The following is a 24,479-nucleotide window of genomic DNA, read 5'->3' on the forward strand; positions in this document are numbered from 1 at the left end:
CGACATATACGCCATTTATCATTTTTGCTCTCCTCCCCTCGTCTCTAATCGGGGCCACTTGCACATTGTCGCTGTTGGCCTACGGCGGGGTGGGCGCGGCGGGCCCAGTCGCGCTTCCGCGTTGCATGCTTGGTTGCGGAGGAAGAAAGATGGGCAGGTACGTAACAATTAGGGACATTACTGGGAATTCATGTTAGTTTATGGAACACGAAGGCTGAGTGCTGGGCAGATGTCGTACGTGACATTCCGACAGAAAAGTAGCCAGGCGTGCTGGTGCTCTTCTTGGTCTCCTCGCTCTCGCCCAGCCAGCTCTGCACGCTAAAGACAACGGCCGCCCTGTATCGCGGTGCGCACGGTCAGCCTATTCTTATTTCGGGTGCGATGATCGTAGGTAGGTTCGGGCATAAGGGATGCGCAGACGCGAGGTTGAAGACGAAAAAAGGATGGCGTCTTGGGTATCGCGACATAGAGCCGAGCTTACCACCCAACGTATCGATTCCGCATAAAGATGGCGGCCATGGGGAGTGTCGAGGATAGCGTCGACTGGAACTCCACGCTGTCGCCTTTCGCGGCCGGTTCTTGATACGGAATGACTGGGTCGCGGTTGAGGTTAGCAGGTAATCCGCCACGGAATCGCCCAATTACGATCGCAATCTCGGGGTCAAGGTTCTCACTCAAGTCCGGCCGCCTCATGTCCTCCTGTTGCTTGGTTGCCATGCTGGTCAACTCGCGCGATCGCTTGATAATGTGTCCGGTGATGCAAGACAACTGTGTGTTTTTGGCGTTGGGTCCAACTCCGTGAGAAGCCAACCAGCAAAAGCTAAGCAATGGAAGGATATCTGACCCACTAATAGAACCCGGATTCTCGGAAGAGCTTCCAGGAGGCTGCAACGCTAGCAGAGCGCTAACCTAGCCCCGCTATCCCCCCCTGTGCCTTTGACCCTCGCTGCATTGGAAATCCAGACCTTTACGTGTATTACTGGAGCCACTGTGTCAGCGCCCGAAGTCCCAGGTCATCCAGAGCACCACCGCTTGGGTCGCAGCGGGATCTATCTGCGTTGAACGCAATGCCCAATTTCCAGCCTCAAAAATTACCGACGTGCCTGACCAGATCAACCAGGTTCGAGCGTGACTCGCGGAAGCGGGCCATCTTGCCGTGTGCGAGAAGCTACCGAGACAGGCGAATCCGGCAGGACGCAGGTGCCGTCTTGATTCGGCAGAAGCAGCAGAGGTTTCGAATCATGACGGCAATGGCAGCAGCAGCGACAGCAGCAGGCGGCCGGAACGGCAATCTCCGTGATCTGAGCAATCGCCATCAGCGGGCCCGCTGCAGACGCGAGGTCACACAGCCTGACCACCCATCCATCCCCTCTGCCCGGCTGCCCAGTGGCCAGCTCTCGTTTGATAAGTGGCATCCCGCGGGATCCATTTGTCTATCCGCTGGCTGGCGGATTGGCAGCTGAAGAAAGATGGGTGGGCCAACGGGCATCGACAGCGGACATTTCTTAGGGTCGCAGAGGGGCCATGCCAAGGCCGGGAGGCCATGGATTTGGCACCCGCCCGCACTGTATTGCGTCTCAATTTCGCTCACACGCACGACCGTACCTAGAGATGTAATGATGCTCGTTTTTTGAAATGCGCGCCGAAGAGTAGCCGTGTGAGGCAGCAGCATCGAGTGACGGGGCAGACGCGGCTATTTCGAGCCGTTCGCTGCGGCTGCCAATGCCCGACGGCATCGTTCTCTGCTGACCGTTTCAAGGACGTACTGTATGCGGACAATCGTCGGACTGTGGACATGCGCACCCCTGCCGTCCTGGTTAGGAATCTGCACAGCGTGCACGCCATTGCCCAGAGTTCGAGGTCCCGCAGCCCGACCACCCTCCAAGCCTCAGGATATCCGGTACGGGTACTTGCGTACCGGCCGAACTCGACCATCATCCCGCACCGGGCATATGTGCTGGGCCCCAACGTGCTTCTCACAAACCCTAAGCATCTTCACGCTTCGACCTCGAACCTCGGTGTCCAGCCCATCTCCGGGGCACACCCTTAAAGTCCCCAATCGACGGGTCCCCGTCTGTGTCTACGTGCGCCGCACTCTAGGCCCATTTTCTCGGGCAGGGGTCTAGACGACGTTAGCGGCGGCTCCGACTTTAGTCCCCCCCCCCCGTCACAATCGCCATCCGGTATATTTGACTCGCGCCGACGACGATATCGTCGCATCCATCGATAGCGATAAACGATACATCACCATCGACAACTTGCGGCATGGCGCAATCGTCCATCTATATGCGATGACCTCCCGGCCCCCATTGGGCGTCCAGCAGCGACCGCCCCAGCACAAGCTGAGCGGGCCCAGCCTGTCGCAGCGGCCGGCGGCGCACCAGCGCGCCCTCTCCCAGCAGCAGTATCCGCCGCCGTCTCCCGTACGCAAAGATGGATCTATTTTCGACTTCAGCCCTGCCGATACCAGCGACGGCGTCCCCGGCCGTCACGGCACCCAGCGCCGGGGTGGCTCACGCCTCAAGCTGGAGCTCTCTCACGACTCGGCCGACTCGATCACCCACGGCGGCATCAGCGAGTCCCCGATCACGGCCGAGCCCTCAAAACCCTTCACGCCGTCGCGCATCATGCCAACTACCGACTCCTCCGATCTAGGGGACATGAGCCCGCATCTCTCGACGAACATGCAGAGCGTGGACCAAGATGCCCCCTTACCCATGCCCCGGCGCCCTCCGGGCGGCACCGCCAACGTGTCACGTCGCGGCGTACCCCCGATGCCTGCCAGCTCAATAAAGAAGAGCGGGCCCCCCAAGCCATACTCTGTCGAAGTACCAGCCGCGGCCCCGCGCTACTCTATTCGTGGCAGTGGCCAGGCGAGAACGGGCAGCTTGGCTCCCCCGCCGTTGGCGGCACATGCCGATTTCTTCCCCTGGACGGGCAATCACCCAGAGGATCAGTTCTCCGAGAATGTGATCCGAAACGGATATTACGACAAAGGTCTCTTTTCGACAACAGAAACGCAATCGGCCAAGGCCACACTATTCCCGTCGCTCAAGCACAAGACCGGGCTGACGGCGCTTTCCTCAATATTCACGGCGGTGCTTGGGCAGCGGAGACATATCGGCCAGATCACGGCGCCGTCGACGTTCAAACCGCCTCCCCGAGTCACCCTTACCGACACCAAACGCGAGGGCTGGCTGAGGGATCTAGCCAACCCCGCGATTTCGCTCCGCCGGCTCAGCCGAATGATCCCGCATGGTATCCGCGGTAGAGTCCTTCTGGAGCAGTGCTTGAACAAGAATGTCCCCACCGACCGTGCCGTCTGGCTGATAAAGTGCGTCGGCGCGAACGAGATACGAGCCACCAAACGGAAGGGTGTCAGCACCCTGGTGATGGGCGGCGAGACCAGATGGATCAAAGACTGGACCGTGGCTGTCGAAGGCTTCATTGAGCACGTATACTTCTCGTTTGACGAGGACGACTGGAAGTCAAAGGTGCACTATACGTCAGTGATCCCCTACCTGTGAATACCCGCTGAAAACCGGGCTAACGCAACAGCAGGACGCGGCTGGCGGCACATCTATACGCTGAGCATCTTCTAGACCGCGAGCACTACGCAGAATGGCTCGTTTCCAACCTCGAGAACAGCACCGAGTCTAAGCTCCCTATGTGGATGCTCCTTACACAAATGTATTGGAAAGACCTGCTCAAGCTTCGGAAGTATGGCCGGAGGCTAGTCATGGCCTTGGTCAGCCATCACCATTTAGTAAGCAACCCCCTGTGTCTTTTCGGACAGCGAGATTCTCACACTACGCCAGATCTACAACAATCCCGACAAAGACATACTACAACCCCTGCTCCAAAACTTAACTCAGTGTCTAAACACGCTGATCCTGAGCAGTCCGGAAAATTTTGTGTCTCCATCCACGTGGCCAAAGTACCGAGATGCGCTTAAAGCATGCTTGCCGGCCGGCGATGAGGCCCGTCACAACTCGTTCATGGCCATCAACCTCCGAAATGAGCAGCTTGCCGCAGCCGCTAACAGGTCGCAACCCGCAGCTCGTCATATTTTGGTGCGGATGCTGGACGGAACGCTCCAGACGCCGATGCCAGCCGAACTCCCTACGCAGTGTTGGGGCATCTCCAAGGACAAGGCGGCTTTGGTAAAGGCACTCCTCGAGTGGTGCACTTCCCTCTACCGGCCGGGGCTGGCAAAAGTCTACGTCACCAGCCGAATGTTGCAGCAGTGGAGCATCCTTGGCCTAGACACCACCATGGCGGTCTTGGATTTTCTCGACGCCGATTCCTGCGAAGAACAAGGGCAGAAGTGCACGCTATACCACATCGTGTGTGAGCTTGTCCGCTCCGGCATCTTCTCGGTTCCTCGCTATGTCCAGTGGCTCATTGCCCGTGGCGGGCTTAGGAACCCTGCGGATGTGCTACCGGACGGGCCGGGCCCCACCCGGCTCCTTGCTGAGATACCGACTCACGCCCTCTCCGCGTCTCAACTGAATCTCAGGGGTGGAATGCTCCGACGGGCGTGCTTTAGCATCGTAGACGAGGCACGGGACGCAGAGTTGGCCATAACACACCTAAAACATACATTAGGACTGCCGCTCGACCCTGCCGACCCCATGCTCCAGCGAAAGCCACTGAGTCTCGCCAAGCTAGCTAAGAAGATTACATCTAGCAGCCGGGCGCTAAAGGCGGAGATCGGTTATTGGCTGCGTGCCAGGCTCACCGCAGACGTCGACGAGCAGGCAAAGGAAGCGGGTCAAGCGCCGGACATTTCGCCCACCATATTTTATGCTGTTCGATCTGTCCTCGAAGCGGCCGAGGACTTCTCCATGCTCGGTGACATCTTGAAGACGCTAACGAAGCACTCCAGTGTCGAGATCCTAGCAGCCATTGCCGATACGGTCAGTCGGCATTTCTTCATCTTCGCCGCTCTGGGTGCTTCAAAGCCCCTATTCCGAAACCTGCATCAACGGCTTAAGGCGGCTGTCAGAGAACAAGGGATCGCACTGCGCCCGCTTCTCGCCTCACTCGCTGCTCTCGGCCCGAGGATTCCCGGGATGGAGGAGCTGGCTGCGCAGCTGAAGAGGGACCTGGCGCTGAGCGATCGCCACAATCCCGTGGATGCATGCTCGCCGGTGTCCGATAACATGGTTGCTCGGCTACAGGACGATGCTGGCGAGCTACACGAAGAGATTGAGAAGCTCCTCGCTGGTGGTTCGAGTCTGGACCGAAATACCATGGAACGTCTGTTTCAGACCGTCGTGCAGCGGCTACAGGCGTGTTGGGGCAAGGCGAACGACAAGCAGCGAGCATACAGCAGCTTGTTAGGCCGGCTGCGCCTGTTCGACATGCAGCACTTTGACGGTCTGATGAACAAATGGCTATTGTATCTCCGTACGCTCGGAAACCGTCCGTCCATCCTCAGAATCTTTCCGCTACTTGTCTCGGTGGGATGTCTAGACATGCCCGCGATCCTGCTTACGGCTTCCGACTTTCCGGGTGGACAAGGTGCAGGCGCCGCGCGGGCCGCTACAGCGGGCGCCGGGCCCCAAGTGGTGCAGATCACATCTCGGACAAGGTACATGCAGGAGGTGCTCCAGTTGCTCATGACGCCGATCCCGCAAGACGACCTAGTTGCTGTCGATGAATCCTATCGCTTCTCCATCATCCAAGACCAGACCGTCAGAGAAAGTCCGAAAGAAGTCCTTGGTCTCATTTTTCTGGCACTTGCTGAATACTCTTACGCAAGAGGCCAGAACGACACCGAAGGGCTGCCTTTGGATTTCCCCGGCATTCAAGAGCGGCTCCTCGAATTGGTCAAACGTCTCGTGCTGAGGGACCCTGCCGGAGTCGCCCGGGCTCTGGGGGCCAGGGGTCCCAATCCACACGTCAGCGGCTGGGTTGACTACATGACGACCAAGCTCTTGATGCCTAGCTGTGGCGGACAAGCACACGTCACCTTTGACCAGGTCTTGGAGCTCACAAACGAGTTCACCCTGCCCTTCTGCCAAGTGAAGCTAGCGCTGAGCCTTAGCTCCAACGACCAGAACAGCCAAGAAGCCGTCGACCGGCAGCAGTCACATGTCGAGCTCTTTGCGAACGCCATGGACAAGGCCATCGGCGCGGGTAACATCTCGTGGGTCGGCATGCTGAGCTGCCTCAGCCCGGATATCACGCAGCACCTCAAGGTGCGGGCGCAGAATCGGTTCCTCGAGCTCCTGCCATCCTTGAGGAACCTCCCGACGACGGATGCGGCGGCCCTCGGCCAGACATTACAAATGGCTGAGAATTTGCTGTCCGTCATCGACGCCATCACGCGCGGCGGTCCCGTGGGGGTCCGGCAAGCCCACCTGCCTCCGGCAGTAGTCGACAAGCTGGTCGATCTGTGGGAACTCCTCGCCTCCCCTTCTGCCGACCCGGATAGTACTGAAAGCGATGCCAAATCGGCTGTCCTCAACCACTTCTTGCCCCTCACGCTCAACTTCATCACGCTCCATGCGCAGACCTTGCCGCCTTCATCATCGGCCTCCAGTATCTCCACTAGCGCCGACTTGCCTGCAGGTGCTACCGGAAAACAAGGCAACTCCAACATGAACATCAACAACAACGACGTGCGCGCCAAGATCTTGGTCGCCTGCGCGGGTCTGATGCAGGAACTGGACGTCTTGCACGGCCCCGGTGGGACCGACACGCTACCGCTGGCTAGACGCATCTTTGACCTGTCGTGTCTGCTGGTGGACAACCTAGGCGAGGAGGCGCGCGGGATGTGTGTCCGCGCGCTGTCGGGGTCGCAGGATAAGCGGCTGGGATATATCTTTTCGTTTGCCGACGCGAGCGAGGGAGCGGGAGCTGTCGGTCGGTTGGGCGTTTGCCAGCGGGAGAAGGTGCTGCCCAATTCGACTAATAACAGTAACGGCAACGGTAAGGGTGCCGGGATGACGACGCCCATGTTTGGGGTGCTGTTGGGGACACCGGCCTCGCTTTGGGGTATCGTGGACAGTCGGCCGCAGCAGCAGCAGATGGGCGCTGGGGAGAGGCTGAGCCTGTTTCAGTATCGGAGGTGGGAGACGCTGAGCGAGCCGACGCCGAACGTGGGCGAGAATGATACGGCGCTGAGTTTGGGTCTTTTTGAGGCGCGGAAAGTGCAGTAGATTTCGGAGAAGGGGAAATATAATTACTCATAGCCTTTGTGGTTTGGTGGTTATGGAGTGGGATGGGTTTGGAGCGTGGACGGAAGGGTGGGTTGGGGTTCACTGTGTGATGGATCGGAGGGAGGGACGGGATACCCTGGTGATTCTTTCCATTCCCCACCCTATCGTGTTTGGGTTTTGCTTTTTGCTCAAAGGGTCATTCATTGTGATACCATCCGGTCGTTCAGAGGTCACGTTTCATATGTCTACATCATGTCATGCACATTCGGTGGTTGGCAGGCTTGTCAGTTGGTAGGCAGTGAGGTCTATTTTTCAGGCCCTTCTCATCAGCGTCTTCATCATCTTCAGCACCCATCATCATCATCATTTTCGAGTTCAACATGGATTTGGAACGGAGCAGCATTGGGAGTTCGCTACGTGGGTGCTTTGGTCATGGCGAGGCCTTTGGTCCAGTCGCCGTATATAACTGTGTATATGTGCAAGTCAGGCGGAAGATTAGATTATTACTGGGCGGCGCGGATTTTGTTTTGAAGGGTTGGGCATATTGGGCTTGCTTCGAGCATTTAGCTGTCAGTACCTTTAATGGACGGCATGGCATCTTGAACCCTAACCCTTCTCCTTGGTCAGGCACGATGTCGCTTACTGATCATTGATGAAGGCAGCAGGGTTGAAGTCTCAGGAACGTTTGTTGACATTTGCTTAGATGAGAGCCGGCAAGTCAAACTTGATCCTTTTCCCTCCGTCTACCTAGTACTCTCTCTCTCGAGATTATTGAGGAACAACTTGAGCAATCTCGCAGCACTCCGAGCCGTTAAGGAGCGCAACTACCCCAGTACCATGTCAACAACAAACGATACGCTCTGCAGTCCCTGTGCCGCACTTGATATACCCGGCGCAATCCAGCGTCTTCTGTCGCAAGAGAGCGACACATTACCTCTCCAGTTGGAATGGCACGGCACCATGGCCGCCGTGGACGAATCGTCGTCATTGTGTGCTCTTTGCAAGGCCATCATGCAGGGCTGGCAATGGAGCCGGGAAGTGGTGGTGGACCAGGCCATAAGGGACGCCATGTTCAACCCCAACAATCCCCCGCCAAGTCTACATGACCCCGTTTCCCAGATTCCAACTTACCGGACTGGGTCTAAAATCACCTTCGAGATTGTTAGACGCGCCAAGACAGTTGATGATGGACAGAAGCGCCAGTCGAGCCTCTTTTTGCGGGTGCGGTGTGGCCCATCAGCCATATCATCTTTTGACGTCCTCGATCCGGTCACGGCAGAGCTGCGCATCGTCTGGGAGGGGTCGAATGATGACTCAGATGCCGCTCTTCATACTGATGCTCCCGTATCGGCGGATCCGCTGTCCCAGCAGAGCTTGGATGTCGTTCGGGGGTGGTTGGAGACTTGTGTGAACAGCCATGGGTCAGCCTGCAATCCCGAAGTCGAAGGATGGATGCCTACCCGCCTACTTGAGGTCGTTCCCAGTAGCAACCAGATCTACTTGCAGGAGTCCCAGGCACTTGCTTCCGCCGACGATTTTCGCTTCGTCGCCCTCAGCCACTGTTGGGGGCAGGGTGGAACGCCTTTCACAACCACGCACCAGACGTTGTCTCTGCGGATGCAGGGCATTGATATCACAGAACTGCCTCAGACCTTCCGGGACTCGGTCACCTTGATGGGACACCTTGGCCTGCGCTACTTGTGGATTGACAGCCTGTGCATCATCCAAGACGATGCGGATGATTGGGCCAGAGAATCGGCCCAGATGGCTAACGTCTACCACAACGCCCACCTCGTCCTGAACGCCGCAAGCAGCCCTGCAGATACGATGGGTTTCCTTTATCCGCGGGATATCCCAGACACAGCGCGTTTGCCTACGACTAGCATGGGCAGACAACAACTCAGCCTCCAGCTGCTACCAGCTAAGGGACGACGCTGGTATGACCCGGAAGGGCCAGACAGTCTCGCCAAGGAGCCAGTATCCGTGAGAGCTTGGTGTCTTCAGGAGCGGTACTTGCCAGTGCGCGCCCTGCAATACGGATCCCACCAGGCCTTCTGGGAGTGCGAACGCATGCGCGCGAGCGAAGGCGGCGATGGGATTGCCCAGAACGGCAGTCGCTTGAAGCAGCTCTGCCATATAGGGAACGTGCCACACTCGGTCTTCGCCCGGCCGCACCGCGACCCATACCTCGAAGGGCAGCAGAACGTTAACTGGGTCAATTGGTACAGAATGATAGAGGACTACATGGCTCGAAGCATTACCAAATCGACGGATCGACTGCCAGCCCTTTCGGGTCTTGCGCAGGCCGTCGCCCAGAAGACCGGGGGTGAATACATGGCCGGGCTGTGGAAGTCAGGCTTGCTAGAAGGGCTGCTCTGGTGCAAAGCCCAGGTCGGTGAGGCTCTCGCTGCACCTCCCGAGTACGTGGCGCCGTCCTGGTCCTGGGCATCAGTCGCCAGCCCGGTGCAGTTCCCCATTTATACGTGGTACACCCAAAGAGCGCGGTGGAAGGCAAGGATGGCCGACTTTGAACCTTTGGCCGAGTATGTTAGCCACTCGACCCTGAGGAAGGATACAGATCTGTACGGAAGGCTCAAAGGCGGGCGTTTGTCGCTTAAAGCGCCTCTGCTGCCCGTCTTATCCATCCGGCCGCGGCAGCCTACCGTTCCCGAGCTGCGCTCCTTGTTTGGACAAACGCCAGCTCGCTCCGACGTAGCTGATATTGTGATTCAGATGAAGACCCCTTCCGGGAAATTTTGGATAGAGGGCGGCCTCGACAATCCAGAGGCTACCAGTATAGACAAGGCCAGACTGTCTGTCGCGTTCCTGACGCGCCTACCACACGTCATAGAAGGGGGTTTCATTGAGCATCGGTTTGGACTTATCCTCGAGGAACTGGACGGTGGGTATTACCGAAGGGTCGGTGTTGTTGATGGCGTCATACTGAAGAAGTCTACTCTTGCAACACTGGTTCCGGGCCGTGGGATATTCACGATCGCCGGATATCCTTTCCCTCAAGGAACCGGAGAAATCGACGAGGATGGGCGGGATAATGACCTTGCGAGCGATCCCCTTGAACTAGGCAAGGTAGAGGTTACTATTTGTTAATTGCCAATGAATTGATTTGAGAGAGTATTTCTTGTCGGCGCCTGCTCATGCTCTGAGCTTCCCGTACCAGAGGCCTCAACCTCTCGACAGCTGATTCATCTCTAACTCGACCCCGAAGTCTTGACGATGGAGAAGAAGGAGAGCAGATAATCACGTGGGAACCAGGGAACTTTGCTTGGGTGAGAAGACCTCCCCTATTCATCATTGCTTGCATTCCTTCAATAAGCCGAGCAACGTCCTTTCCAGCCATGATTGGCCTCTTGGCCAACCGATTCGGCGGCACGGCCGAGTTCACGGCCAGTCGATCCTTCGAAGCCGAGCAGGGGAAGAGTAACGATGCCGCTTCAACCCCCCAATACAGGGTTGGGATATGGCTTGCATTCCCCCGCATTTTCTGCCGAGCAGGGGGTCTTGGTGCGGTGATTCGCGGGGAGTGACATCGCGTAGCGACCAATTTCCCCCTTGAGGGTTGCCGCCCGACTTGGCATCATCAACGCCGTTGCAAGCAGCAGGGCAGCAGGCATCGCAGGTTGCCTTTGCGTGTTGCCTGCAGACAACAGCATCAGCAGCATCTGCCAACGGACGGGGGTGGCTGACTTCACGTCGGCTGATACTGCGTGAGTCGGGCTGTCTTCACACACCTCCCCGTCCTAATTAGAATACGACCTCCAATGGCCATGCCCAGCATCACATGGTGCCACTCTGAGCTCTGCTCGTGGGGCCGCGGCTGTCGTGTGTGACTGCTACTCAGGGCTCTGTATTGCTATGTTGGCGCGGTGGAGCGGCCGCGGGGGGAAGCAATGTCCAAAGGCCTCCAGTGATATTCTTCCCTTGTATATAACCCCGTCCAGAACCCCTGGTCGAGATCTTCCACATCCCCTACGCCTCTCGTTAGCCTAGGCTATCTGGAGGCTTTCAGGTAATACCAACTCCAAGATGCTCACCATCCCCGGCCTCGCCGGTCTTGCGACCACCACCATCCTCGCGGCCACCACGGCCGCGGCCTTCGAGTACAACACCTTTGACGGCCCTGGCTCTCCGTCATGCTACAACGTCTCCCGCGTCCACGACGCCACCTCGGTCGAGGACATGCAATCCGTAGTCAAGGAAGCCGCCCAATCCGGCTCGCTCGTCCGCGCCGCTGGGAAGGGCCACATGTGGTACGACACGCAGTGCGCCGACGACTGGACTGTGATCATACGCACGGAGAACGTGGCGGGGATCTACGACTTTGACCTACCTGCTGGCGCAGACAAGGGAAGTGTCTGGGTGGACGCGGGGGTTACGTTCTTCCAGCTGGCAGAGTACTTGCATGAGAGGGGGGCCAGCGTGGGGTATACGTTGACGAACTGGAATATCAGCTTTGGCGGGAGCGTGGCGATGGGGGCGCATAGGAGCTCGATCCGGGAGGACTCGATGGTCGCGGCTGGGGCGTTGGCCATGGATATTATTGACGGAGCCGGAGAGGTGAGGAGGGTGGTCAGGGATGAGGGGGATGATGAGTGGCTGGCGGCGTCGACTTCGTTGGGCTTGTTGGGGATTATCGCGAGGATCAAACTGCAGATTTATCCGGATACTAAGGTGTACGCGAAGCAGGCGACGTAAGTGATGCCTTTCGGAGAGTGGTGGACGGAGTGAAATGGCGTGTTGACCGACATGAACAGTCTCGAAGAGAAGGATGTCCTCGAGGGAGACATCTACGGCATGATCGCGCCGTACGCGACAGCCAATCTCTGGTGGTGGCCGTACAAGAGAAGGTTCCACCACCGCTACTATGACCCCGTCCCGGCAAACTCGACCCCCCAGGAGGGTTTCCAGAACACCTTTTCCGTCTCGGCGCTGGAAGCCGCGGCTGCCAAGACGCTGCTTGACAGCGGCAAGTACCTGCCCACGTCCAACATGCTCATAGAGGAGATTTTCTTCGGCCTGTGGTCCAAGCCCAACTTCCGTGAAAAGACGACGAACGAGGAGATCGAGGAGTGGCCCGTCTATGGCTGGAACTATGATGTGCTCATTGGCGGCCTGTATCCGGACCAGAAGGCTGAGTGGGATTACGGCCTCCGCGGATACACTCTGGAGTTAGCATTTCCCGTGACGCTAGCGAACCAGATGCTGAAGCGGGTGCGGCAGCTTTTTGATGACGAGCTCAAGAGGGGGATCGTCATGACATCGACGTACCGCAGCGGGATTAATATCAAGTGTGAGTCTGTGATGGATACACGGAAACGAGAGCGCCGTTAACAATGGAGCAGTCGGCAAGGCCTACTTTGATCTCCTCGGCCAAGTCACGTACAACACGACCGACGGCGCCGATTGGACCAAGGGCGCTATCATGTTTGACTTCCCGTCGTACAGGCCTTCGATTGGCGACGAGAAGCGGTTCAACGAGCCTTTCTGTAAGCGGCCCCAGGCCGTCGGACAGAAGAAAACTAACAGTCTGGCAGATCACAAAGTCGCAAATACGCTCATCGACGAGTTCCCGTGCCGCCCGCACTGGACTAAGAACACGCGCGAGGTCTTTTCCAGGTCCGTCAAGAACCTGGATCCAAATGTAAGTCTCAGCAGCTTGTCGCACATCGCTCTTACTGACAGGCCACAGTACCTCGCCCGGTTCAAGGCTGTCCGGGAAAAGTTTGACCCCCAGGGCATCTACCGCAACGTAATTGGAGAGATTCTAGGTCTTTACTAGATGCTCATATGCTTTGTACATAGTACTAGTTCATCCCCATATATCATCACAAAACTCGGATCCTAAATTATCAACGCAAGCATCATTAACCTGCTATGGTAAGCAGTAGGACCTCATCCCACAGCCGCACAATCAACAATAGAGAATCAGTGGGCCAAAAAGTCATGTTCCTCAATTTCCAAGTTAAAATACGGCGCCAATCAATTAATCAGGACAAACCCAAGAAGTCGGCCAGACATACAAGCTACTCCTCTGCATACTCAACCCTAACCCCCTTACACCTTAAACAGCCCTAACGCTATACAAGCGGTTAACAAACCCTCAGCCACGTTCAAGAAATAGAAACTTGTGTAAATCAAGAAAGCAACCTAATGATCATGTCTCTCGCCTCTCCTAACCTCTACAACACATCCCCCTTCCCCACGGACCAATCATCCCTCTTCCCCCCGTTTCCCTCTTTCCCCCCTTGCCTCATATCCACCAACCCTCTTTAAAACTTCAAAAAGGTCTAATGAGGTCGCCTCTCAATTTGCACAATCTCGATCTCCTCCACCTCCACCTGAATACGGTTTCTCTTCGCCAATCCGACAAACTCGCCGCCCCGCGCCAGAGCCTCGCCCTCTTCCTCCGCATGACCCAGGACAGTCGTCGCGCCGGCCAACCACGACTCGACCACAGTCGAGCAAGCCATGTCCGGCGGTGCCGTGGCCGGTAGGTGGAAGAGGTTGTCTGGCAGGTCGAGGGTGCAGCCTATGCCCGAGCAGAGGCCCTCCTCTCCGCCATCAGCGGGGAAGTTCGCGTCCGCAGGGAGGCGGGCGGCGTTGAGATTGAGAGGTTGGGCGTTGGCATCGGTATCGGTGTCGTCGTCGGCGCCGCGGTACACAAACGTATTCACTTGCACAATCTCCTCCTCCACCTCGGCAGTGCCCTCGCCCTCGCCCTCGCCGTCACCGGCACTGACGGTATCTCGCTGGACATTGGTTGTCGACCCCGGACCAAACCCGCCGCCGGTGAACGGCTCGTTACCGCCGAAGCTGTCGCATCCTGGCTCGCCGAAATCACACCATGGGTTCCACGTCGGCCAGGGGAACCATGTTCTGGTCCTGCTCGTCGTGGTGGTCGTGGTGGTGGTTCTGGTGCGCGTACTGGTGGTTGTCGTCGTCGTCCTAGATGTCGACGTTGTGCGTGTGAGCCTAAAGAGACTGATCGTAGACGTCGTGCTGGTGGTTGTGGTGGTGGTGGATGTTGTGCGTGTCAGTCTGTACAGGGTGATGGTGGACGTTGTGCTGGTGCTCGTTGTGGAAGTGCCGGTGGTTGTGGTGCTTGTTGTGGAGATATCAGTGGTCGTAGTGCTTGTTGTTGTGCTTGTTGTAGAGACGTCAGTAGTTGTGGTGCTTGTTGTTGTACTAGTTGTAGACACATCAGTTGTGGTTGTGCTCGTAGTGGAAACATCGGTAGTCGTGGTGCTTGTTGTTGTGCTTGTTGTAGAGACATCAGTGGTTGTGGTGCTTGTTGTTGTACTAGTTGTAGACACATCAGTTGTGGTTGTGCTCGAAGTGGAGACATCAGTAGTCGTGGTGCTTGTTGTTGTGCTCGTCGTCGAAATATCGGTGGTTGTGGTGCTAGTCGTGGTCGAGTCAGTGGTAGTTGTGCTGGTCGTTGACGTGATGGTTCTGGTGGTCGTGATAGTCACTACCAATGTGGTTAGGGGCTATACTACGATGAAAGAAGCAAATCATGGCGATAAGCTGAAAAAGAAACGGAGAAGAACACTCCATGCGCTGATCAATGCGAGTATCACCGACCCAGCCCATGCAAGAAATGACCTAAAGTTAGATATAAACAAGGGATCTCACCTCTGCGTTCGCACTCGTAGTCTGGCGGCGGGATAGCTAGCCTAGCGGCTAGGTCTGGGAAGATGCCGCCCACATCAACCGTGTATACGATAGGCGACGTGGCGCCACCGCATGCGATATTGTCAGCGTCCACGCATGCAACCCGGCAAGTCGACATGGCCTCTGGGTCGGCGTTGGTGAACACGCTCGTAGCGCAATAGCAATCTCTGTAATACATTGTGAGCAAAGCACCGCTGCGCGTGGAGGGGCTTCCTAGGAATAACATGTATGTGAGCTAAGAGGACGGCGACTTACTGGCCATTGACCATGCCAAACGCGTCGTAATTCAAGGTACTGCACTGATTCGCACACTCAACGAGTGTTGCGGGAGTCAAACCCAAGATCGGAGTGGACCCAACGACGTTGAACACGCCGTTCTCAGGCGCGTCACCCAGAGGGGCCAGTCCGTAACAGCCGTTAAGGTAATATGTCCTGCCATTCGCAGAGACCATCACCCTATGGATCAGTGCCGGATCCGAATCGATAAGGTCGGCCGGATCGAAGTCCGGCAAACTGAGCTCCGTCGGGGGCCCTGTCAGAAGGTCCGAAAGGTCATTGCAGTCGTAAGTGGGATCGTTGATGGATTCCTTGAAGCCGGGAAGTAGAGGGGTATAGCATCCCTGGAGCTCTGTGTTGATGTAGACCGGAAAAACATCATTTTGACCGCAACATCTCTCCGTCGCTATGTCGCAATCGCCGGGCACGCTAGATTTGCATATTGTCAGCGGCGGGAGATGGAAAAGAGGATGTATGGCAGAAGGAGACTCACGCCCCGGCTTCACAACCGATGTTACAGTCTCCCGGGGTGGCAAGGAGATCTGTATAAACACGGTGCGATGGATACCCGAATGTTGTTCCGCAATGACAGCGGACTTCACCGCTACGAGGAGGTCAGTCAAGAAATTCCCAAGAGCTCCTCGACTGAAGATGATCACCAACCTTTCCGGTACGCCATACACCAGGGGGTATCCCATGCCAGCACACGCGGCAAAGCAGTCATCAATGCTTGTCACCAGCGCCAATGCTCGGCTATCAGCGGTCGGGAAACCGGTCGGAGCATAGTAGCAGCCCACGTAGCGGTAGAACTCTGCTACCACCGGGTCGGAATCGGGGGTGATCTCCGCGTTATCAGCAAAGGTGGGATCGAGGTAGACTTGTGCGTCCGTGCTGCCTCCGCAGGTCTGGGCCGAGTCACCGAAACAGGCCGCATCACAGACAGCAGCGACATCCGCGGTATAACCCAAGGGCATCTGGGTACCGCACTCGCAGACGTTGTCTCTGAGCGAAGTGAACTTGTAGCCAAAACCACGGCAGGCGCGAGCACAGCTGAGAGGGGTCACCGTGTTGTTGAACAGGGAGCCGGGATCCCATCCCGGAAAGGTGCTTGACGGGTCCGAGAGACTGGTGATGAAGGCCTGCGGCCTAAAGTTAAAGAACTCGCCAGCATTGGCCTCGAACTCGTCAAAGCAACCGAGGTAGACGAAGTTGTCGCTTCCGCAAGCTTCGAGCTCGGCCTGCACAGAGCCAAAGAAAGCCTGGGCGTCGGCACAGCTCAGCAGGCTGGCCGCGGCCAGAAGAACCTGGCTCGCCCTGATGCGCATGTTGATGGTTACCTTTAGGCACGAGTTCCAAAGGAGAAAGGGGTTAAAGAGCGACAGCGACAGTAAGTCGACGAGACCGTCCACGACAGCAGTAGACCAGACCAGAGACAACGAGTGAAATTGCAAAGGCGACACGGACAGGACTGTCGAGATGTCGCTCACACGATGGGCCAGCAGAGTATTTGAACAAGGACAGCGAAACGCGACATCGTCGTTACGGCGCGGTCGCCGTACACGATGCCTTCAATGCTGTTGACGCGATGCAAGACATCCTCACGGCGAGAATTGGAATGCTCATAACAGCGGCGAGAGGTAAAATGAAAAATCAAGACACTCGGAATTCCTTCTTGTTGTCTCGGTCTCACTCAAACCCCAGACAAACCTCTCCCTGCCCCCGCAACACACGGGAGGAAACCAATTTCTCCTCGGCGGATTCCAAAGAGGGGTTATGACCCAAAGGGAAGGATAAAAATATCAGTAACGAAGACTAAGTGGAATTTTCACCGAGGAGAACTGCCTCGCCGTGGAATGGCGGACCATGACGAGGGAGTGACGAGCACCGATAGAGAGACGACCATGGACTTGTCGCTAAACAGCTTTGCAAAATGGTAGGCTTGACCGCAAATGTATGTCTCAATGCAGATATACCAGACTCTAAAACGCCTGCAAATCAGTAGGAGCCATCGGCAGACGATGGCATCAGCGGGCCACTTACAAGCACTGCCCTGTTCACACGCCCCGTACTCCTGCCACGCCGCCCATTCATCCCAGCACCCATCCGTGTCGGGATACCGGCAACAATACCCAGTGGAACGAATAACCAAGAGAGCGGAAAGACCAACCACGGGGGTTACAGCCCCGTCTCCTTTCATTTCTCACCATCTGATCCCTTTCGACCCACCAAGGGTAGCCAGTCCAACGTCTCCTAGCCGTCAAACTCGACTCCCACAACCTTGGGGGTCACGCCTCCAGCACTAATGCTCGGCCCCGCTACAGTCCCGCCGAGATCACCCACTCCTCCCTCGCTGGCACGGCTCGCACCAGACGCGTTCGCGTCACTGGCTTCGGCGTCAGCGCCCGTGAGAAGGTCCCTGTCCGAGCTCCGCACACTGCGGCGCTCCGCGTCGCCCTGGTACGCCACGCCCTTGCCAGCCGCCCCAGACGGCCGTTCAAGGCCGGGGTCCTCTTCATCGTCCTCCTCATCCTCCTCAGTCCGCTGCCCAGGGAGCGCGTTCTTCTCCAGCTCCTTCTGCGCCTCCTCCATCCGGCGGCGTACTTCGGCCGCCACGCGCATGCCGTCTGTGACAATGTTGTCGAGCACGCCGCGGAGGCCCCGGCCACCCGCTGGCGCTGCCGGCGCACCACCACCGCCAAGAGCAGCATTGACTGCTCGACCGGCGCCGATGCCAAGGTTAGAGAATGTGGTCAGGGATGAGGCGCTTGCTGAGCTGTTTGACGAAGGGAGACCTTCGATGATGTGGAAGGATGCTGGAAATGATGACTCGAAAAATTGTTCGAGCAGCTCATCGGCCAGAACAACCATGCGGAATGTTGGAAGCGTAATGTGCAAGGGGTTGGACGGATCGAGGGCGGCATTGGCCTTCTCTGACTGAGCTTTTGACGCGCGCCGTCGAGTCACCAAGTCATGATCAGGCGTCAATTGTGCCGAGTCCAGCTGGAGTGCTGGAGGCTGGCTACCAAGTGTGTCGGATCTCATGGCTGGTTTGGGGCTGCCCGCCGGGGAGTCCATCGCCAATAGGTCATCATCGTTGTCGTCTTCGTCGTCTTCGTCTTCATCACCAATGGCGAACGCGTCGGGGCTCACTAGCTGGTCGCTTGCCGCCTCTTCCACTGCCAATTGGGTCGACTCGAGCTTTTCTTGCACCTCCTGCACGGCATTGTCTTGGTTGCTTGGATGGTCTGGGTCGGCGTACTCGAAGCACCTCCGAATAAAGGCACTGACGCTACCGAGGAACCGCTCGCTTACGGACTGGCCGGGAACGTCGTTTTGACCGCCGTTCGCGGCGTCTCCGCTTAGAGCCAAGGTCGAACTCGAGGGACTCAGTGTGCCCTCTAGCCCGCGGCGAGAAAGGAACAACAACGCTTCAGACATGCGCAAGATGCCTTCCCTGTCGACTTTGCCGTCATCGTCATCATCGTGCAGTTCGAAAAAGTAGTTGATGGTCCCCATGATGTCTCGCTTTCCCTTGATACGCGCCATGCCGGAGACGACATTCTGGAGTGTGAGCGCCGACGATGAGTCTGTATCCCACTTTTGGAATAACCTTCTCAAGAACTCGTGGTCGGCAGGCTCGGGGCCGGCGCCCCACGGGGATAGTAATGCTTCGGACCTCCTGAAACTGCTGTAAAACCCCTTGTCCTTCTCCGCGGGGCCGTCGCGTCGAGGCGTGGAGGGGGAGTCTGAAATAGCCCATCTAGACATGCCAGCGAGGAATTCACGGAACGCGTCGTAGTCCATCAAACTGGTGCTCGGCCCTAAGCCGACACGCCCTTTCTCGATACTGTGGTCTCCCTCGCTAGCCGCCTCTGCGATTCGCGATCGGCTGTTTTTGGCTCGCCTTGCCTGCTCCTGCTTCATGATGTGGTCTCGTTGTTGCCTCTCATACAAAACTCCGTAAAACCTGTCGTATAACGCACCCAGTTCCTCGTTGGTGAGCAACTTGCTGTCTGGCCCTAGGTTCCTGATGGCGGTGCGCTTCGCGAAGTTCTCGATGTTGTTCAGCACAGCATCCTTGTTCTTCAGTCGAAGGTCCGTAATGCTGCTGTGCGTGATGCCCGAGAACTCCTTAAACGCGACAACCATGAGTTCCTGGAACTTGGTCACAGCCCTCAGCTTCGGATTCTCCGACTTTGGGTGGGCTGATTCGTCTAGGCGAGAAAAGTAGGATTTGAGGACGGAGATGAAGGCGCCGTCGTCGGCTGCGTCGAGCAGCTCCTCTCCATTTATCCTGAGAATAGCCAAGCCGACTTGGAACAGGACTTTGGGGCCCTCGACAAAGAACACATCTAGAACCCGAAATGCGAACACCAGGGGCATCGAATTGATGTACAGAGACAAGAACCAGGGAAGCGAGACGACGGACAACTGGACATCACTCTTGACTAGATGGTCCCACAGGATAGGCATCGTCCTCTCCACGAGAGATTCAAATACCTTTTGATCGAGGAGGGTGCCGTACATTGTGGTCGAGTAGTATCCAGGTACCAGTCGGTCACAAAGGGCGGAGAGGAGGAAAAAGGCTTGCGTCTCAGACATGTAGATGAGCAGCGCCGCAACAACAATGTTCATGGCCTGGCAGTAGCCAACATCGGCATTGACCCAGCTGTATGCTGTGAGAACCCGGCGAAGCCGGCCGATGCCCTCGTCGCTCTGGAAGCCCGGGTACTCGGGTAGGCTGCGGTTCAGGTCTTTTTCGATTTCGTCAATCGCAAGCGACTCCTTCCCGGAGAACTTGGAAAGCGTGTCGGTATACAGCGTGGGGTTTTCGAGTCTCAGGTAGATGGAGCCGGACGTCAGCTCCCACATCTCGCCCCTTAGCCTGTTCGGCAAGCCCACCCTGATCAGCTTGTGAAATGTTGGCTGGCGGATTAGCGTCATGTTCCGGCCATTGTCGCGGAGGTATTCGGCCCACAGCCTCATCTTTGCTCTATCCCGGAGCTTCTTTGGGTCGCCGGGATATTTGAAGAGCATGCCCAGCCCGGCATCGGGAGGGTTGGCGTTCTTCTTGTCCTCGGGCCGGAGGAGGTACTCGGAGTAGCACTCGGCAGCAACTTTCTTCAACTTTCCAACGTTCCCGACATTGGCCCGCAGTCCCTTCTTCAGACCGTCGCAGAATCGCTCGCAGGCGGGTCGGGTCCCCGCCAATTCGACCGTAATGCGCTGTTCCCTCAGTTCCTTCTTATCCTTCTCCTTGACGGCATCCTGGCTGATGCCGTTCCATGTCGATATGGAGAGCGCGAACTGCAAAGCCGGGTCCATCAGCAAATGCCACGGCCGGGGCCGGAATCCGAGCATAACCTACCTGGAAGGTCTGGCTGTGAAGCCGCTCCACTCTCCGGATCGAGCAGAGGGGGAACGTAAAGCCATTGCCGCTGGGTCCTCCGCCGTGGGTCTGGCCGGTGAATATCGAGGAGGACGATGTGCTGGCCGTCTGCTGGAAGCTGGACGGGGTGGTGGAGAAGCACAGGAAGGCCTCGGAGAGATGCAGCTTCCCGGCGTACTGGTAGCCGCGGCCTCGGTCTCGGTCGCCTTGGGTAGCATTCGCGGGCGGGATGGTAAGCTCAGCTGTGATCTCATAGAGCGGGTGTTGGGATGATGGAAGCCGAAACTGGTTCTGGAACAGCGAGGCCTTGGACGGATTCCTGTCGGACTCGGAAAGGTTCAGGCCCTGCGTCGGGTCCAGCAGCTGTTGCGCCTTTTGTACAAAGCTCGAGAGATTCAACATCCTGTGGTCCCGTTAGGGGCGCTGCCTTCCGGCAGCAGACGGGCGAATCGCAGGGCGGCTTCGATGTTGGTTCTGAAGACGACGAGAACGTGCTGGGAGGGCAAATGCACGGCAGGAGCAGGGGTTTGGCACGCGGCGATAGATGTCGAGAAACGTCGTATATATAGACCGACAGTTCTTAGGTTCGTTTGTGTGAAGTCGCGGCCTGTGGTGCGGCTGAAGGCTGATGGCTGATGGTGCTGATGGTGCTGATGGACGGTGCTCACGAGGCAGCAGGTCGAGCACCACCACAGCGTCGAGGTGGAGCCCCTCCCTTCATGCGACCCCGGTCAGTGAGCGCACCCAACCAAAAAGACCAAAGCAGGGGTTCCCGCAGCCACAGAGGACAGGCAGCGGCACTACCCAGCCGCTTGCAGGTCTGCAGGTCTCGGCTTTCTACTGTTGATGCAGCCCTGGAGATGTTTCACCACCTCGCATTTTGTCCCCAAGTCAGCTAGGCCCCGTTCCGCAGGGCAGACGGATTCTGGTGCTTACCGCTGAACCGGCCACTTTTTGATTTTCCACCAACGCCATCCAAACTGGCCCATTCGAATGTGGGAAGATAGAGCGTCTAGCTCAGGAAACGTGCAATATATCGAAGCCAATCCGATAGTCAAAATCGCCCGCGTTGCGCGCGAATTGAGGCTCCCCCCGCCTACGGTTACGATGGCGTCCTGAGGGCGTCCTTCCACAGAGACGGCGCTGTCTGTAGCCGACGGGACGAAGTGGCTCTAGCTCTAGTAGTATACCGGTGTATCGACCGCCTCGATATGGTTAACCTTGTAGTACGTCCTGCCTCTTCTACTGCTGTAACAAATTTACATTTTGTATCCGAGTTAGAGAAGATAGCTTCAATCAACCCTAACCCCAAGTTCAGCACCCTCTTCAATGGTAACAAGCACCGCTTAACAGTGGTTGTCTCAACGACTGAACGGGAAAAGTGGGTGGGGTGTGGCACGAGTCGCTTCCCCATGTCTCCCTTTCGAGTTGCAATACATCATTTCCGATCCCGACCCCAGGGGGAGAGTTCCACCGCTGGGAAGCCGGCCCGCCCCGTTTTGGTCAGAGTGCTACAATGACATTTACACTTTTGTAGGGTTCATTGACAGCAACAGGGCTGCATCCGGGTATTCTTGCTTCCTGGCCCCTTTTTCCCGCTTCGTTTGGCATCAGCCACCAGGGATGTGAATTGCTTGTGCTGGAACCAGCTACTCCGTACCTCTGGGCTTGTTTGTCTCTGCTTAGTGCGCCTCTGCTCCTGTGCGCTCCTGCTCCTGTGCGCTCCTGCTCCTGTGCGCTCTTGGGCAGCTTGGGCAGGGCATTAGGTCCTTATTCTGTCCTGATTTGCCAATGCCCGAGGGTCCCGGTATTTGAAGGTACGATCGTCCCGCAACGCCAACGTCATCCGTCGCATCCTCTTGTGCTCCTGCCAACAATTAAACGTGCCGGGATCTTGTCTGCGGCATCTCTGATCGCCCGCCTCAAACCCCTGCCCCCACCCCACGCTACCCAGACCCCGCGAACCCCGAGCCGCGAACTTGAAGAACGCCAGGCCCGGGTCCCGTCTCATTGTTCATCCCCCCCATCGCTACCGATTCGTTGTCAACTCCACCTGGTCTCCATCTTTACGACCTCGAAGCCGGGCTCTCCGTTTCCGATCTCATAGCTCTTCGCTGGCCCCTCCATCCTTCCCCTTCTTCTTCTTCTGCTCTCTATACATGTCCGGTATAAATTGCTCGAGAGCCGTGGGACAATCCGATACCTCATTGCGACAAATCGAACCGGCTGGCCCCGCAAATCGCCTACCAGGTCCAGAAAACCGGGAACGGACAGATCCCACGTGCAACCGAGAGACAAGCTCTCGCACGAGACTCCGCTAGTACACCTCGCGCGAACTCCAATTCCGACTCGTTACCGGAATCTAGTGTACACCCACGACCGCTTCCTACCAGCGCAATGGCGGCCACGGTCGCGCACTCACAACCCCTGGCGGGGCTCCATCCGTTGCAAACAGCAGCATTAAGGGCTACCAATGGTGGGCAGCAGCAGCAGCAGCAGCAACAGCAGCAACAGCAGCAACAGCAGCAACAGCAGCGACAACAGGGGGGGTTGGATGAGGAGCCCTTTGACGTGACCAGCGCACAGAAGCTCTCCCTAAGCGACTTCCAGAGGGTGCGGACACTAGGTACAGGTACGGCACTTCTCCGGGACATCGTCAGGCGCAACGGTTGACCACTGTGCTAACCCCGGCTGCTCCAGGAACCTTTGCGCGGGTCTGCCTTGTCCGACCATCACACGGCACCGAGGGCGACCGCAGTAGAGTCTACGCGCTCAAGATCCTCCGCAAAACCGAAGGTGGGTTTAGCGCAACGAGGCCGGCGACAGAGGCGCTAACTGACCATACCGCAGTCATCAAGCTCAAGCAGATCGACCATGTACGCCACGAGCGTCAGATTCTTGCTGACGTGGCGGGCCACCCGTTCATCACCAAGTTCATCGCCTCCTTTTCGGATCGTGATTTTCTCTATATCCTGCTGGACTATGTACCCGGCGGGGAGTTGTTCACCTATCTGCGCAAGTTCCGACGCTTCGACGAAGACATGGCACGCTTCTACGCCGCCGAGATTGTGCTGATCCTCGAACATCTGCACGAGGAACAAGGGGGGATTGCTTACCGGGACATGAAGCCCGAGAACTTGCTGCTCGATGCCGACGGGCACATCAAGCTAGTTGACTTTGGTTTCGCTAAGCGGTTAGGGAACGAGTACGACCGCCCCGTCGAGACATACACGCTCTGCGGCACCCCCGAGTACCTTGCGCCGGAGGTGATCCATAACAAGGGTCACACCACGGCCGTGGACTGGTGGGCGCTCGGCATCCTCATCTACGAGTTCCTCACGGGCTACCCGCCCTTCTGGCACCAAAACCCGATCGAAATCTACAAACAGTACGTCGTCCCTCTGTGGAACCCCCCAGATTTCCCACACTAATTTCCCACTTTCAGAATCGTGGAAAAGCCCGTCGTCTTCCCCCAAGAACCCCCTATCAGCGACGCAGCAAAGGACATCATCAGACAGTTTTGCACCGTCGACCGGTCCCGCCGCCTGGGCAACATCAGCGGTGGGGCGGCCAAGGTCAAGGCCCACCCTTTCTTTGCAGGCGTTGACTGGGACGCCGTGAAGCAGAAGCGCCACAGGGGCCCCATCATCCCACCCGTCAGGTACCCCGGCGACGCGCAGTGCTTTGATATCTACCCGGAGGAGGACACGACGCAGGACCAGTATACGGACGAGATGGTGGAGAAGTATGACGTGTATTTTAAGGATTTTTGAGGAAGGCGGCTGAAAGAGAGCAGCGTTCTATGATACGATGTTTTTTTTTTTTTTTGTTTTTTTTTTTTTTTTTTTCCCACTTTTCCGTCTTGGATTTTCCCCTATTCGTTTTGTTTAATTGACGATGCGGATACCCGGTTTAGCGGACGGGAGTAGGCGCAGCAATGGGCACACGTGTGC

General features: G+C 57.2%; 7 protein-coding genes across 7 annotated transcripts; 4 read left to right on the forward strand and 3 right to left on the reverse strand.

Annotated features, from left to right (window-relative positions):
- Positions 1 to 79: 79 nt before the first annotated feature.
- Positions 80 to 717, reverse strand: MFIFM68171_01932 (uncharacterized protein; the record flags this gene model as incomplete). The annotated part of the gene is made up of 4 exons (XM_071057354.1): positions 80 to 180; positions 239 to 336; positions 482 to 593; positions 675 to 717. 4 exons carry the CDS (start codon positions 715 to 717, stop codon positions 80 to 82), a joined length of 354 nt encoding a protein of 117 aa, XP_070913455.1.
- Positions 718 to 2,291: 1,574 nt separating this feature from the next.
- Positions 2,292 to 7,169, forward strand: SRB8 (RNA polymerase II mediator complex subunit; the record flags this gene model as incomplete). Its single annotated transcript, XM_071057355.1, has 3 exons — positions 2,292 to 3,505; positions 3,562 to 3,766; positions 3,819 to 7,169. 3 exons carry the CDS (start codon positions 2,292 to 2,294, stop codon positions 7,167 to 7,169), a joined length of 4,770 nt encoding a protein of 1,589 aa, XP_070913456.1.
- An 837-nt stretch (positions 7,170 to 8,006) lies between these two features.
- Positions 8,007 to 10,277, forward strand: MFIFM68171_01934 (Heterokaryon incompatibility domain-containing protein; the record flags this gene model as incomplete). Its single annotated transcript, XM_071057356.1, has 1 exon — positions 8,007 to 10,277. The coding sequence occupies one exon, from the start codon at positions 8,007 to 8,009 to the stop codon at positions 10,275 to 10,277; it is 2,271 nt and encodes a 756-aa protein (XP_070913457.1).
- A 936-nt stretch (positions 10,278 to 11,213) lies between these two features.
- MFIFM68171_01935 (D-arabinono-1,4-lactone oxidase) lies at positions 11,214 to 12,966 on the forward strand (the record flags this gene model as incomplete). Its single annotated transcript, XM_071057357.1, has 5 exons — positions 11,214 to 11,878; positions 11,942 to 12,477; positions 12,530 to 12,673; positions 12,722 to 12,828; positions 12,877 to 12,966. 5 exons carry the CDS (start codon positions 11,214 to 11,216, stop codon positions 12,964 to 12,966), a joined length of 1,542 nt encoding a protein of 513 aa, XP_070913458.1.
- Positions 12,967 to 13,474: 508 nt separating this feature from the next.
- On the reverse strand, positions 13,475 to 16,462 carry MFIFM68171_01936 (uncharacterized protein; the record flags this gene model as incomplete). The annotated part of the gene is made up of 5 exons (XM_071057358.1): positions 13,475 to 14,658; positions 14,823 to 15,028; positions 15,117 to 15,566; positions 15,631 to 15,741; positions 15,801 to 16,462. The coding sequence occupies 5 exons, from the start codon at positions 16,460 to 16,462 to the stop codon at positions 13,475 to 13,477; spliced, it is 2,613 nt and encodes an 870-aa protein (XP_070913459.1).
- A 925-nt stretch (positions 16,463 to 17,387) lies between these two features.
- On the reverse strand, positions 17,388 to 20,928 carry GYP2 (GTPase activating protein (GAP); the record flags this gene model as incomplete). The annotated part of the gene is made up of 2 exons (XM_071057359.1): positions 17,388 to 20,444; positions 20,506 to 20,928. 2 exons carry the CDS (start codon positions 20,926 to 20,928, stop codon positions 17,388 to 17,390), a joined length of 3,480 nt encoding a protein of 1,159 aa, XP_070913460.1.
- A 1,995-nt stretch (positions 20,929 to 22,923) lies between these two features.
- Positions 22,924 to 24,299, forward strand: PKA4 (Cytochrome c oxidase subunit 1; the record flags this gene model as incomplete). The annotated part of the gene is made up of 4 exons (XM_071057360.1): positions 22,924 to 23,158; positions 23,227 to 23,322; positions 23,377 to 23,914; positions 23,972 to 24,299. 4 exons carry the CDS (start codon positions 22,924 to 22,926, stop codon positions 24,297 to 24,299), a joined length of 1,197 nt encoding a protein of 398 aa, XP_070913461.1.
- Between the last annotated feature and the right edge of the window lie 180 nt (positions 24,300 to 24,479).

This window comes from Madurella fahalii, assembly GCF_045866475.1.
Source record: "Madurella fahalii IFM 68171 DNA, scaffold_1, whole genome shotgun sequence".
NCBI classification, from domain to species: Eukaryota; Fungi; Ascomycota; class Sordariomycetes; order Sordariales; genus Madurella; species Madurella fahalii.